At 35.3% G+C, this 13,597-nt stretch overlaps 1 protein-coding gene across 1 annotated transcript in view; it reads left to right on the top strand.

Moving 5' to 3' along the window:
* The window catches only part of LOC122140978 (solute carrier family 35 member F2-like), an 81,647-nt gene that overhangs the window by 13,375 nt on the left and 54,675 nt on the right, over positions 1 to 13,597 (top strand). Inside the window, exon 2 of the mRNA XM_042746548.1 lies at positions 11,293 to 11,324. Coding sequence (XP_042602482.1) covers positions 11,293 to 11,324 — 32 coding nt within the window. The remainder of the gene's footprint in view (positions 1 to 11,292; positions 11,325 to 13,597) is intronic.

Raw genomic sequence — 13,597 nt, forward strand, 5'->3', positions numbered from 1 at the left:
GGGAAACTGACTCTGCATATTAGAGAATTCTATATACACAATTGAGGTTATTGGTGCAGCAAATATATTTATACATATATTTTAAGTAATGCTAATTGCCAATGTAAAATGATGTTGTTTTATTTGTTTATTAGCTCTGTGGACCAAATTATTGCACTGTATTTATTCAGTAGCTTTTAGTATGATGAGAAATCATCCTGAAACATGTTCCTTGCATTGTTTCTGTGGCTTGTATGCTAGGTGATTGCATGCTATCTCTGAGCATCAGATTCATGCTGGATCACTGAGGATAAATCAAAAGCCTTTCTCAATCCTTAAATAACCGATTAAACGTTATTTAGCTGCATGATTTGAAAATGGATAGAGCTGTTATCATCAGATAAGACTGACCCGAGATGGACTCTAAAGCAAAGAGTGCTAATCATCATATTATATGTAATGGAGAGGCAGTAAAATCACACATTTTATATGGTTTGAGGGGCTGTTGGGACATGTTCTAGTGTTTGTGCTTTGTTAATATTTTGCTTTATGCTTTTTTTTTTAGTGTCTCACTCCATGAGCGCAGCATTCAAATCACCATAAACAGTACACTGTTCAAAAGTGTAAGTTTAGTATTTTTTTTTTAAAAGAAATAAATTTTATTCAGTATGATCAGAAGTGTCAGCAAAGGCATTTATAATCTCACTTTTTTTCTATTCAAATAAATGCTGTTCTTTTGAACTTTCTATTCATGAAACAATCCTGAAAAAAGTATCACCGTTTACACAGAAATATTAAAAAACACTTTTTTTCACTGTTTTTAACATTGCTAATAATAAGAAATGTTTCTTAAGCAGCAAAACAGCATATTAGAATGATTTCTGAAGGATCATGTGACACTCAACAATGACATTAAAAAAATCAGCTACACCATCACAGCAATAAATACATTTTAAAATATATTCAATAGTCTAGAAAACAGTTTTTTCTTAAATTGCAATAATAATTATAATAGAATATACTGTACCATACACATACTGTATATATATAATATAGCACTAGAATATGCTACAACATAATTTTTTTGTTTTCGATTAAGCGTGTGGACACATCTTCCATCACACTAATGGGGTTTGATTCATAGATTATATGTGCTTTATGAAAAAAATTATACGTTGTGATCCAAACTGTCAAGATTTGCAGAAATCAAAGCAGTGTTAGCTGCTGATTTTCCCTCGTATAAACGCACTTTCCCTGATCTGCCATTGCGGAATTGCGAGTGTTGTAGAAAAAGCTTGTGTTTGGTTTACAGTATGCATCTGTTGAAGCAGGTAGAGAGATGATGGTCTCTGCCAGCATAGATGTCTCCTCATATCTGACAGCTCAGTGCCTGCCTGGAGGACTGATGGGATATTGAAGAACTGCAGGGTTTGTTTCAGGCTCAAAGCCAGTGTGTTTGGCCCCACCGCTGTGTGTTTATTGCGCATGGAGTCACTGTTGCATCCTCTGTCATGGAATTCAACTCCCTGTCTGATGAAAGAGTTATTGCTTGTAGGAAATGCTGGCAGATTCCTTTACTGGAAGACAGATGAAATTATGCCGTATTGCTTTTTCCTGCCTTGGATATGTGTTGCCTTCTTAGGGGGATGATATAAATGTCACCTCACTGAAGTTGCTAACTAAGAGTGAGTGAAAAAAGAAACCGAATTTGCATGTACACATCCTATCAGGAGTTTTTTTTAAGAAATATTTTCTTGCACATTGTTGTTTTGACAAAACGCCAAAGGCTGTGCACCTCCCAGCTTGCGTTCCCTCCTTTCTGCTTTATCTTCAGTAAGGTAGCACTCCCATCGACTGCTGGTCGATTCTTCGGTCGTGGCTCCTGCTGGCGGACGACCCTTTGGAGATGCTAAAGTGGCTGCATTCCAAAGGCATCTGTAGAGATTTCGAGGAATGATTATCCCTGGGCTGCTGGATGACCTGTGGCCATATAATTCCCTTCTGAGCTGATGCAGCTCCAGCTTCACCGGCTCCTGCTCTGGGATTTCATTCGTTGGTGTTTTTGATAAATAATGCAACCTCACCGATCAGCATCAGTAGTCTGCACGGCTTTCATAGAAGAATTGAGCTGCAAGGTCAGTTAAATGGAATGCATCTGTAGGGATGGCTGTCCTGTGACTCAAGGCTGTGTGATTATGTTGAATGTTCAATAAAGTGTAAGTGTGCAATCTTTTTTTTATGTTCTTATGACTGGGTTTAATGTGCAGAGATGACCAGGGCATGTGATTGGTGCTGGTAGAGGCACAAAAATCACACGCTGCACTTTAAAAGAATGTTGTATTGAATTTAAAAACTGAATAACAACTTACATTTTAGTTTGTTTCTATAAAACTTATTATATAGTTTTGGAAGTTTTTGCCTGGAATACTTTTATTAATTAATTACATCATAATTACATTAATTTAGGTAATATCACACAAGCAAAATCTGTTATTCTGAATAGCTGCGCACCTGTGATTTGGGCTTTGGCACGACACACACAGTAGCGGCAAAAGTTATTAAATAAACCTTGACTGAATCATTGTTTTTTTTAAAGGAATCATTTGAGTGAATGATTCAATGATTAAACAGTCACTTGTTTTGTTCTTGAGCGAATCAGTGTTAGAATAGAATCATTTGATTGAATGATTCTGTGACTCACTAGTAAAGATTTATTTATTTATACACACCTGAGTTTGGGGTTTGTAAGATTTTTTTTAAATGTTTTTGAAAGAAATGGCTTATGCTCTCAAAACATTTATTTGATCAAAAATACAATAAAAATAACAATAGTGTAAAATACTGCTACAATTTAAAATAACGTTTTTCTATTTTATTTTTATAGATATTTTATTTATTACATATTTTTAAATATTCCTGTGATGATTTTCAGCACTTTTCAGTGTCACATGATCCATCAGAAATCCTTCTAATATGCTGATTTGGAGCTAAAGAAACATTTATTATTGTTGTCAATGTCGAAATATTTTTGTGCTACATTTCTGTCAGGATTATTTGATGTATAAAAAAGAAGAACAATATTTATGTAAAATAGATTTTATACATTTATGAATATAAATTTGTCTAGACTGTCACTTTTGATCAATTTAATGCATTATTGGTGAATAAAATGTCTTAAAGTAATTCTGACAACAAAAATATAAGCATTAGTGTATTTATGTATGTATTTATTTAAATATTTTCAAGCTGTATAGCAATTATTTATGTTGTACACTGTATTTAACAATTATGGGCCCTATCATACACCCGGCGCAATGCGACGCAAGGCGCAGCCCAAGTGTGTTTGCTAGTTTCAGTCCGGCGCCGTTCGCATTTTCCCGTCCAGCGCCACGTCGTTTAATTAGCAAATGCATTTGCGCCCATTTGTGCGCCCATGGGCGTGTTGGTCTAAAAAAGAGGTGTGTTCAGGCGCATTGCTGGCGCATTGCTATTTTACGAAGCCGAAAATAGACTGCGCCATAGACCAACTCAAACTTGGTCTAAAGTTCTTTGTTATTTAAAGAGCGTATTAGTATAGGTGGGTCCACAACGCGTGTACACGCTGCTTATTAAACACAGGGACGCACAGGAGCACACAAACATGCCAAATATAAAAAATTAAAGGATTGCAATGCATAAGAATTTTTTTGTAGGCTAATTAAATATAAAAATGCCTCCATGTCATAATGGATAGTCATCACATGTATCCCCACATGGAAATAACCTATATAAACATATATGTTTTAATATAGGTTTTGATATAGGTTTTTAATATATGTGACATATATAAAATTGGCCGTTTTCCTATATTATATGTACATATATGTGCATATATGCAGCATATATGTGCATATAAACTGCATATAGGTTTCATATATGCGCATATATCCTCATATAGGTTCTTTCCATGTGGGTCAGAATTAGGCTATCTATTTGCTCGCACACGAGCAGCTCCGTTTCATCTCGGAGACGCGTTCTGTCTTTGTGCTTGCCAAATTCTGCCATGTAAATAACAAATCCGTCATGGCACGAGCGCAACTGGCTCTTAAAGGGAATGGAAGATGAGACTCTGATTGGTTTAACACACTTAACACCCAAAAAACACCCATTACTCATTTAGAGAATAGGGACAACCCGTTATGCGCCCGGGCGCGCCAACCATTTTTCCGTTGTTAAAATAGCAAAAGTGGATTTGGACATGCCCTGAGTGCACCTGCACCGTGCGCTTTACACTTTGCTTTTAGATCGTTAAAATAGGGCCCTATGTGTGTATTCCACATTTAAAAATGAACAGCATACAAGTTTACAACAAATTAGGCATAATTTCATTTCAGAGTGAACTACTCCTTTAAGTGTGCACACACAGTCATGAGCACATATTGTGTGTGGGCGAGTCCACATGGACTAATTGGTTTGCATGTGTGAGACTGCAAGGTGAAAAGCAGTCCACTTCGTTTGAGTTGGACTGAACGTGTGACGTGTTTCACAGAACCACTGAAGCAGGAAATGTGGTGTAACCGAGAACAGTGATTGTAGCCAGAACTAGCTTGTATCCAGTGTCTGCGACTCTCTAGAAGCATATATTTTTCCAGTGTAATTCTTTGAGTTTAAGCTTCCAAATAACTAGAAAACACTGTAGAATCAGGCCACCCTTCTCTCAGATAAGAACTATACTGTTGGTTTGAATAATTCATGAGAGCGGTATGCCTGAGTAACTCCTTATTACCTTGTAAGAGCAGGTAAATTATTCATAAAATGATCAGCTTGGATTATATTTTAAAAAAAAATATTTAAATAAGGTTTGTGATTTAGTGCCCTGTGAAAAAGAAAATAGATTTTAGGTTAGGATGTACTTGTCCTGCTCATCGATATTCTTGTCAGCTAGGAGCAGCTCCTTTCTCTGTGACAATAAGAAAATAAATGAAGCCGCAGAAATTCAGGAGCATCATGGCACTTTTGTTCGTCCACGTACAGAGATTCTCAATCTTTCTTTTCAGATAGGTTGTCTTTATCATAACCAGTGGCTTTTGGGAACTGAGGCTCTGAGGTAATTACTCGTCTTTTAGAGAGGGTTGGAGTGGATTCACCCTTCGGAAACATTGAATTGTATTGAATTCTTTAGAGCCTGATGCTTTTGATCTCAGTAGTACTTTTGTGACAGACGATTCGGCCCAGCTAGTTTGAGTTGGTTGCTGGCTGCCGCAATGAAGTAATTGAGAAAAGTGTCAGTTTTGGAATTTGATTCAGGTCTACTTGGGTTGTCAATATTTGCTCCAATATTTTCATTGCTGAACTGAGGACAGAGGTGATTTACATAGTAAACTTAGATGTGTAGCTTATGTTTATAATGTAATAATAATAATTTTTAGATTTTGTAATTAAATGTCAATTAAAATCAGTGTAATTGATTGCTACCCCAATGTAAGCATTTTATTCTATTTATTCTAATGAAGACTTGTCATTCTTCATTCATTAATGTGTCATATCACAGGCTAAATCTTGCAGCACACGTTGGTTATATTGATTGTTATAGAAATATCCAATCTGTTAGTAGCTTAATATGTATTAGATGTTCCTCATTAACCCTTTTATCAAGCCTTATGTGTTTTTTGGTGGCATTTATTGTTAACTTTTATTTGCATGATCTTCATTAGTAGTTCAGACCTCTACTTGTGAACACTCAATTTTGAATTCAGTGATGTCATCATCCAGCTCAGTTCAGTTTACATAGTATCTGTACAATCAAGTCGACGATATCGCTGGATATTAAGTGTCCTCAACTAAGCAAGCCAGAGGAAGACAGCAGCAAGGAACCAAAACTCCATCAGTGACAGAATGGAGAAAAAACCTTGGAAGAAACCAGGCTCAGTCGGCGAAACCAGCAGTTCAATTCCAGGCTGCAGCAAAGTCACATTGTGCAGAGGACTCAGCTGGTTCCTGTGGTCTTGTCTCTTGGCTGTCTAGGAGACACGGTCTTCACTGGGGATCTCTCCCTGGGGCTCATCCAGATGAGCACTAATGAACATCCATTTGATTAGTAAATGATAGTAAGTGTCTGTTGCAGATAGTGAATGCATAATTAATTAGGTCATGATGATGTTAATCTTGAAGGTAATTGCTGGGATTTCCATGCTAATTTAGGTATTCATATTAAAATCTAATCAGTATGAACAGATTGAAGAAATAGTTTCCTTAAAATGTAAAATCTGTCATTATTTGCTTATGCTTGTGTTCACAAACCTGTAGGATTTAGTTTCTTTGGTGGAACAAACAAAAGGAGAAGTTTGAAAGAATGTCCTTTAAGTTTTTGACTTTTTTTCTGGTCGCAAAATTATGGAAGCTTGTTTCTGCCAAAATTCTATAAATAAAAAAGCCCTTTTAATCTCACAATTCTGACTTTTTTTTTCAAAAATCCATCATCCTTAGTTAATTTTTTTCATTTTTACCTTCAAACCGTCAAACAATAAATAATATTTTGTAGCTCTTTAATGTGTCGTGATAGGTCACTGTAGTGCCTCAGTTCAAGCAGCATGTGAACCCATCGTCTTTTTTATATTTACGTACAGCACGAAATAAACGTGAATGAACATCAGAAGGCATTTTACACATCATACACACAATTTTTCAAGTTAAGTCCACCGAAGTTAATCTACTCTCCTGTCTGATTGTTTGTTGGACAAGATGGCATATTCGGCATTACCTTTGGTCAGATCACCTGTCAATCAAGCTCTTAGTGAAGGGTCAATTGCAAGATTTAAACTTACAATTCTACAGAAAAAATTCTGAATTGTGATTTAAACTTAAAATTTTAAGTAAAAAGTCAGAATTGTGAGATTAAAAGTTGCATAAATAAATGTTTTTTTTATTCCATGGTGGAAACAGGCTTCCATACAAAATAACAAGCCTTGTGAAGTTACTTCAGAAGTTTTGTTCCTGCAGTTTGTGAACTGAAAGTTGATGAAAGTGTCAGCTAAATTGCAAGTTTGAACTTGATGAACCTGCATTACACAACAATTACTAGTTGTACGATGTCACTTGTATTCATCAGTATGCCATGTGATGGTACCAATTAAGTAGTCTTGCTGCTAGCTGAAGGTCTCTGATTGACAACATAGCTGTGATCACTACTCATTTTTTGTGCCATTTGACAGGCGTCTCTGCAGGACGTGCGTTAATGGTTGGATAAAAGTTTTATGTGCTTGTCTTCTGCCTTCTGCTTTTGGTCATGACACCTCATCTTGGTTCACAGCCAAGTTTTTTCTGTCTTTTAGACCCCTAATTAAGTTTGATGAAGCACTGCGGAATACCATTATACTTCAAGTCTCTTGCTTTAACCATCTTTTTCCCATCAGGCTGGTATGAAGCTCATTATGATTTAACTTTTGTTATAAGAGTGCCTGCCAATGTCTGTCTTCTTTGGAACAGCGACTGCATCCCAATTTGCAGAAAATCTGTACTAAATACTATACAAGATTAGGATCTTAAATCATAGGAAAATATTATGTCAGAAGTGCATGAAGAGAATTCTAATGAATTTTCAAAACATGCATTTATGCATCATGTTTAGGCAAATATTACCAATAACCTCTTTTGCTTTGGAAGTTGCTTAAGGTTTTATTATGTCTTTTATTCACTTGTACACTGTAAAAATAACCAGTTAAATTGAACGTAAAAAATTACTGTGGAAATACACCATAAAAAATGCTGTGACAATGTTTCCGGTGTTATAAGGTGCCATATTTGTGCCTATATAGATTACAACTTTTTGCCATAAATGTCATTAAGTGATATAATGTTTACAAACAAGCTACTTGAACTACAAAAATCAGCTTTTTACTTTATAATTTACTGAAAAACAACATTTCCAGTGTATAGATAGTACACAACACTAAAATAATGCAATAAACACTAAGTAAATAACAGAAAATTTTATACAAAACACCCTAATGTATATTAAAGATGACAGAAATAACAAGGAAAAAAACTTGAAGTATAATCATCTGTCACACAGGGACTTCTAGGAATGTTATTTTGCTTTCTCTTTAAATATTATGGTAATTATATATTTTTTCTTCTTCAAAAAAACATAAGTTTGACCATATTAGGGGCTATTCACACAGAATGCTTTGCATCTAAAAACTAAAGACGCAGGACTCAGGAAGGTTTTTTTTTTTTTTTTTTTTTTTTTTTTTTTTTTTTTTAAGTGCAGTGCTTCCTCCACCATACTGTTGTAAAAGAAAACAGTTGCCTTGCCAGCTTGCTACTGTAAATAAAAGCTTGCAATGCTTGCCCCTCCTCTGGGGTCTTCTGATTGGTCCACTGTTTTGGAACAGACATCAATAAATGGTGCTGCATGTAAAAATGTAACATTTTTTAACTTGGCACTGTGTTAATTTAAAAATGCAGCATTCATGTGCGAGATGCTGCAAAAGACGCAAGACAGAAGACGCAAGAGCAAACTGCATCAGTATGAACTCTGTCTTTTGTTAACTTAATTTTACTGCGGATTCGTTTACAAATTCAGGCCTAGTTCAACACTGGATTTTCAAAAAGATTGAAACTAAAAGACAATGCTGTGCCGACTATATTGGATCCGATCAACAGTAATGTCGCAAAACAAAAGTGTGAGTAACAGTATAATTACAGTATAATTACTACACAATAATAATATTTTACATTGTAATCCTTTAAATTTTAATATTTGGCATGTTTGTGTGCTTCTGCGTGTCCCTGTGTGAGTAATAAGCAGAGTGTACGCACGTTGTGGACCCGCCTATAGGCACATATTGCTAACGCCTTCTTTAAATGACATTGGCTTTAGACCAGGTTTTAGTTGGTCAATGGCACAGTCTATTTCAGTTGCCTCAAAGTAGCAACGCGTCAACTATGTACCTGAACACACCTCGTTTTCAGACCAGCATGCCAATGAGTGCACAAATGGGTGCAAATGCATTTATTTAAACAATGTGGCGCAGGATGTGAAAATGAAAACGGCATCGGGCTGAAATTAGCAAAAAACACTTGCGTCATGCCTGGCACCGCATTGCGCCAGGTGTATGATAGGGCCCTATAAGTGGACCTCATAGAGCAGTACAACATAAAAAAAACAGAGGCAGTTCATGACCCTTTTAATGTTGTTGAATAAAAGGTAATTTTTAAACTAGTTACTAAAACTAATGTGCAGAGGCCAACACATAACAGAGAGATCTGTCTAATATGTCTCAATACAGTCGTGGTGTTACTACAAGTACAAGTGCTTGAAATTACATACTGTCTTTTTAGGGTGAAGTACATACTTTAAGTATGAAAATTGGAAACCAGTGACTGATTAAAAATGTGAGAACTTCTTCACCTTATGCTGATCGATTGGCACTTTTGCTCTAGAAGAACTACAAAATGGGAGAGAGATGCGTGTATTTTTCCAGAAACTGATGTGAAAGCATCCGCTCAGCTTGAGTAATGACCCTGTGCATGGAGACAGTGGTTATTTGTGTGCTGCAGTATATGAAGGATGATTTATTTCATGACTACAGCTCTGTACTGAGTGAAGTGACCATTGAGTTGTTTTCTGGCAGCATAGTTGGATCTCACAATGGCTCTCTGCTACCCAGCATGCCAACTGAACACAGGCCATGTTGTCTGCGGCTTTCTGAAATGTGGGGAAAGTGATTTTCGGGAGGGAATGGTCAGGTTTCTTTTGTCGGAAGCGACATATGCACTATTGTGCAGTGTGTAACATCAGTATAAGATTTTATTAACCTGTTTTAGTTGTATTGGATAATGCTGTTATTGTTTTATCTAACTTAAATTAGTTTTGGGTGCTTTTATGAACTGTTCCAATTCGTATACACTGGAAAAAATTAAGCAATGTCTTTTTTGGGATCTTGTTGGAAATAAAATGGTTTGCAAAGGTCAGTAACACTGACTGCCTTTAAAAGGGTTAATCTCTATTTAAAATTCTATTCAAATCTACTAATTGTATTCCAGTATAATCTCAGTGTGGGGTTCCTTATGAAAATGCATATAGGCATATTATTAAAATTTTTGCTTTTGTGTTAAATATTTTTGTCACTGAAGCTTTATATTTTTTATATTTACAAATATTTTTGGTTTCACTCAAGCAGGCTTATCTGAACCCTAACAGAAATATATCTAGCAGTGTTATTGCTTTTCTGTATGAATAGTATCTTATAATATTGCTCAAATATTGAGTCTCTTGACCTTCTAATGTCCTTGAGAGATATTACCTGGTTTGAGAAAATACTGCTTCAGCACAAAAATCTCAAATCTGTACTCACAGCTTCCTGTAGCACACAAAAATAACACACTATAAAAAAAACATACACATTCTCACAATAAAAGCATTTTGATTTTTAACACACTTTAAGTTGCAATCACAAATCATTTTACTACTTCCTCTAAAGTGCTGCTTTACTGAGTGAAACAGGATGTTCAATTAGAATTGACTGGATTGTGAAAAGTCGATATTAGCAGAATGTAGAGGAACAAAAAGTCCAGTTTGACTTTATGATGATATTTTTCATAAACTCTGACCTGTGTGACTTGTAACAATATATATTTGTAGGTTTATATCCCATGAAGTGTGTATGGCACCCTGGAAACATAAAAAAAAGCATGTAATGTCAACCAACCATCTGGCACTGGACCTTTAACCTGTAACAAGTGTGATTAATTTCTTCATTTGCATATGATTTGAATACCTACCATCAAGTGGTAGTAGTTCAGAACAGAGTTTAAGGGATAATTCACCCAAAAAAACAATGAAACAAAACCCAATGTGAGCTTTTTCAAAAATAATTTCACATCTCTTTTCTATGTGATGGGGTTTTCATATAGTCATAGTCACCATATTGTCAAAAAGTACAAACAATGACTATGAAAGAAATCTCAGAGTAGTCCATATGAATGTTCACCCTTCTTTCTGCTTGAAAACAGATCTGACATTAAATACAGTGCCTATACTGTTGGTATTTTTAGTGAAAACTGATATAAATGTCTGGTTTGTCATCATACTGTATATCAAATGGGTTCAGAAAATGAAATATAGTGCATGAGTATGGATAACTTTTATGAAATGTTGGCAACAGTGCCATGATATCTAACCAAAGGTTCTATAAAAACAAAATTTATTGAAGACAATTATCAATAAAATTTTATTTTGAATTTGTCAATAAAAATAATCACAATAAACAGTTTTTCTTCCAATTAATAGTTCATTAACACAACTGGTGAATTTGTGTTATACGATCACAGGTGTACCATTGTTCAAGATTTTGGGGTCATGGGTATGTTTTTATTTTTATTTTTATTTTTTTATTAATAATAATTGTCTTCAGAAAGGATGCATTAAATTGATCAAAAGTGAGACTTTCAAAGGGATAGTTCACCCAAAAATATTTTTTTTTAATGTTTATCTGCCTCCAAGGCATCCAAGATGTAAGTGACTTTGTTTCTTCAGCAGAACACAAACGAAGATTTTTAAAACAAACCGTTCAGTCATGTAATGTAAGTAGATGGGAATGATGGCTTTGAGAGTCATAAAAACATACACAAACAAAAACAAATGCGAGAAAGGTCTGTGCAAGAAACTGAACAGTATTTATATAGTTTTTTTTACCTCTCATTCACCACAATGTCCGAACTGTCCTGAGTGCATCCTGAGCACGTTCTTAACAGCCGGCATCTGACGCGTCTTCTTCTACAGTGGATCGCAGACTTATAAGTGCATTACTTCCACCTATCTCTAAAAGTTGACCATTGACACTATATCTACATTCTCAATTAGGAGTGTCAATGGTCCATTTGAGAGATAGGTGGCAGCAATGCACTTATAAGTCTGCGATCTTCCATAAAGCAAGAAGAAGGTGGCAGCGCCGGCTCGGCTGTTGAGAACGTGCTCAGGACACACTCAGGACAGTTTGGACATTTCGTTGAAAATCAGAGGTAAAAAACTATATAAATACTTTTAAGTTTCTTGCACAGACCGATTGTTTTGTGTCTTTACACAGCAATGTATTGTCACGAGCTGCAGGGTTTAATTTGGTTTTGTTTGTGTATGTTTTTTGACTCTCAAAGCCATGATTCCCATCCACTTACATTATATGACTGAAAGACTGCAACGGTTTGTGTTAAAAATCTTCATTTGTGTTCTACTGAAGAAACAAAGTCACCTACATCTTGGATGCCCTGGGGGTAAGCAGATAAACATCAAATTTTTCATTTTTGGGGTGAACTATCCCTTTAAGACATTTATAATGTTACAAAATTTAAAAGATTTAAAGATTGCTATTTAAAATAGGGCTGTCTTTAATGCGTTAACTTAATTAATTAGTTATGAAAAAATAATAACCCTATTTTAACAAAGTTAACGCACTGACCCCAGACCTGTACATCATCTTACATTTCATATAATTGACTGTTCACAAATATGATGCAGGACAGCAACTCCATAAATGTAGTTATGCTCTAAAATTCAAGATATTGGGTGCAAAAAATTTTTTTGTCTTATATATTTATATCATATGAAATAAAAAAAAATATTTTTGTGATTTAATTTGATTAATTAATTGAAACACCATGTAATTAATTAGATTAAAATTTTAATCAACTGACAGCCCTAATTTCAAATAAATGCTGTTTTATTTGGACATTTTTTAATAATAAGAAATATTTCTTGAGCAACAAATCAGTATATCAGAATGATTTCTGAAGGATCATGTGACATTGAAGACTGTATAAATGATGCTGAAATTTCAGCTTGCATTCATAGGAATAAATTACATTTTTTTAAATATATTCAAAGTGAAAACTGTTTTTACACATAATATTTGTTTTTTATTGATCAAATAAATGTAGTCTCTGTTCACTTTCATAAGCGTTTAAAAATCATACTGACCCCAAACTAAAGATGTCTCATTCAATCAGCTTTCATAGATTATCAGAATCTGAACTATCCGTTTCAAAGAGAATCAAATCATTTTAATCTGTTCAGCAGGAATGTCCCTTTGAAGAAAACTGATTTGATGTTCCAGGTTGAGAAAGCGTATCATTCCAGATTTTTTTCAACGTTGTAATCAAAGTGGTGGTCGCTTTACCTCAACAGTGACTGAACCCTTGAGTAAATCCCTCTTCTGTGAGACCGATCCCACCCCAGCACAGCAAGACGACTCCTAGATGAAAGAACTTCCCTTCCTTTGAGAAAAGAATTCACTTTTTGTGCTCTCCCTAATCCCTCTGCGAGTTAGTTAAATGAAGCATGGGCTCTCTGATACATATAGCGAAGCGGGGCAAGTCGGGGGTTTACCGAGACCCCACAGGGAGTCTGTTGCTAGTTTTCATGCGCCTTCTTGGAGGGTGGTGAAAAATATCATGTGAAACACACTCAAGAAATTTTGAGCAGGCCTCTAAACCCAGCCAAATAGATCCTTAATTGCATCTTGAGGCATTGTATATTACACGGTGTCGTCTCCATGGCAGGATATTAAGATTTCGGTGGTATGCTTTAATGAACACTTGCACTACAGTAGGTGGTCTAGCATCTGCTTAAGGACAAGGAAAA

This window comes from Cyprinus carpio, chromosome B20, assembly GCF_018340385.1.
Source record: "Cyprinus carpio isolate SPL01 chromosome B20, ASM1834038v1, whole genome shotgun sequence".
Taxonomy (NCBI): Eukaryota; Metazoa; Chordata; class Actinopteri; order Cypriniformes; family Cyprinidae; genus Cyprinus; species Cyprinus carpio.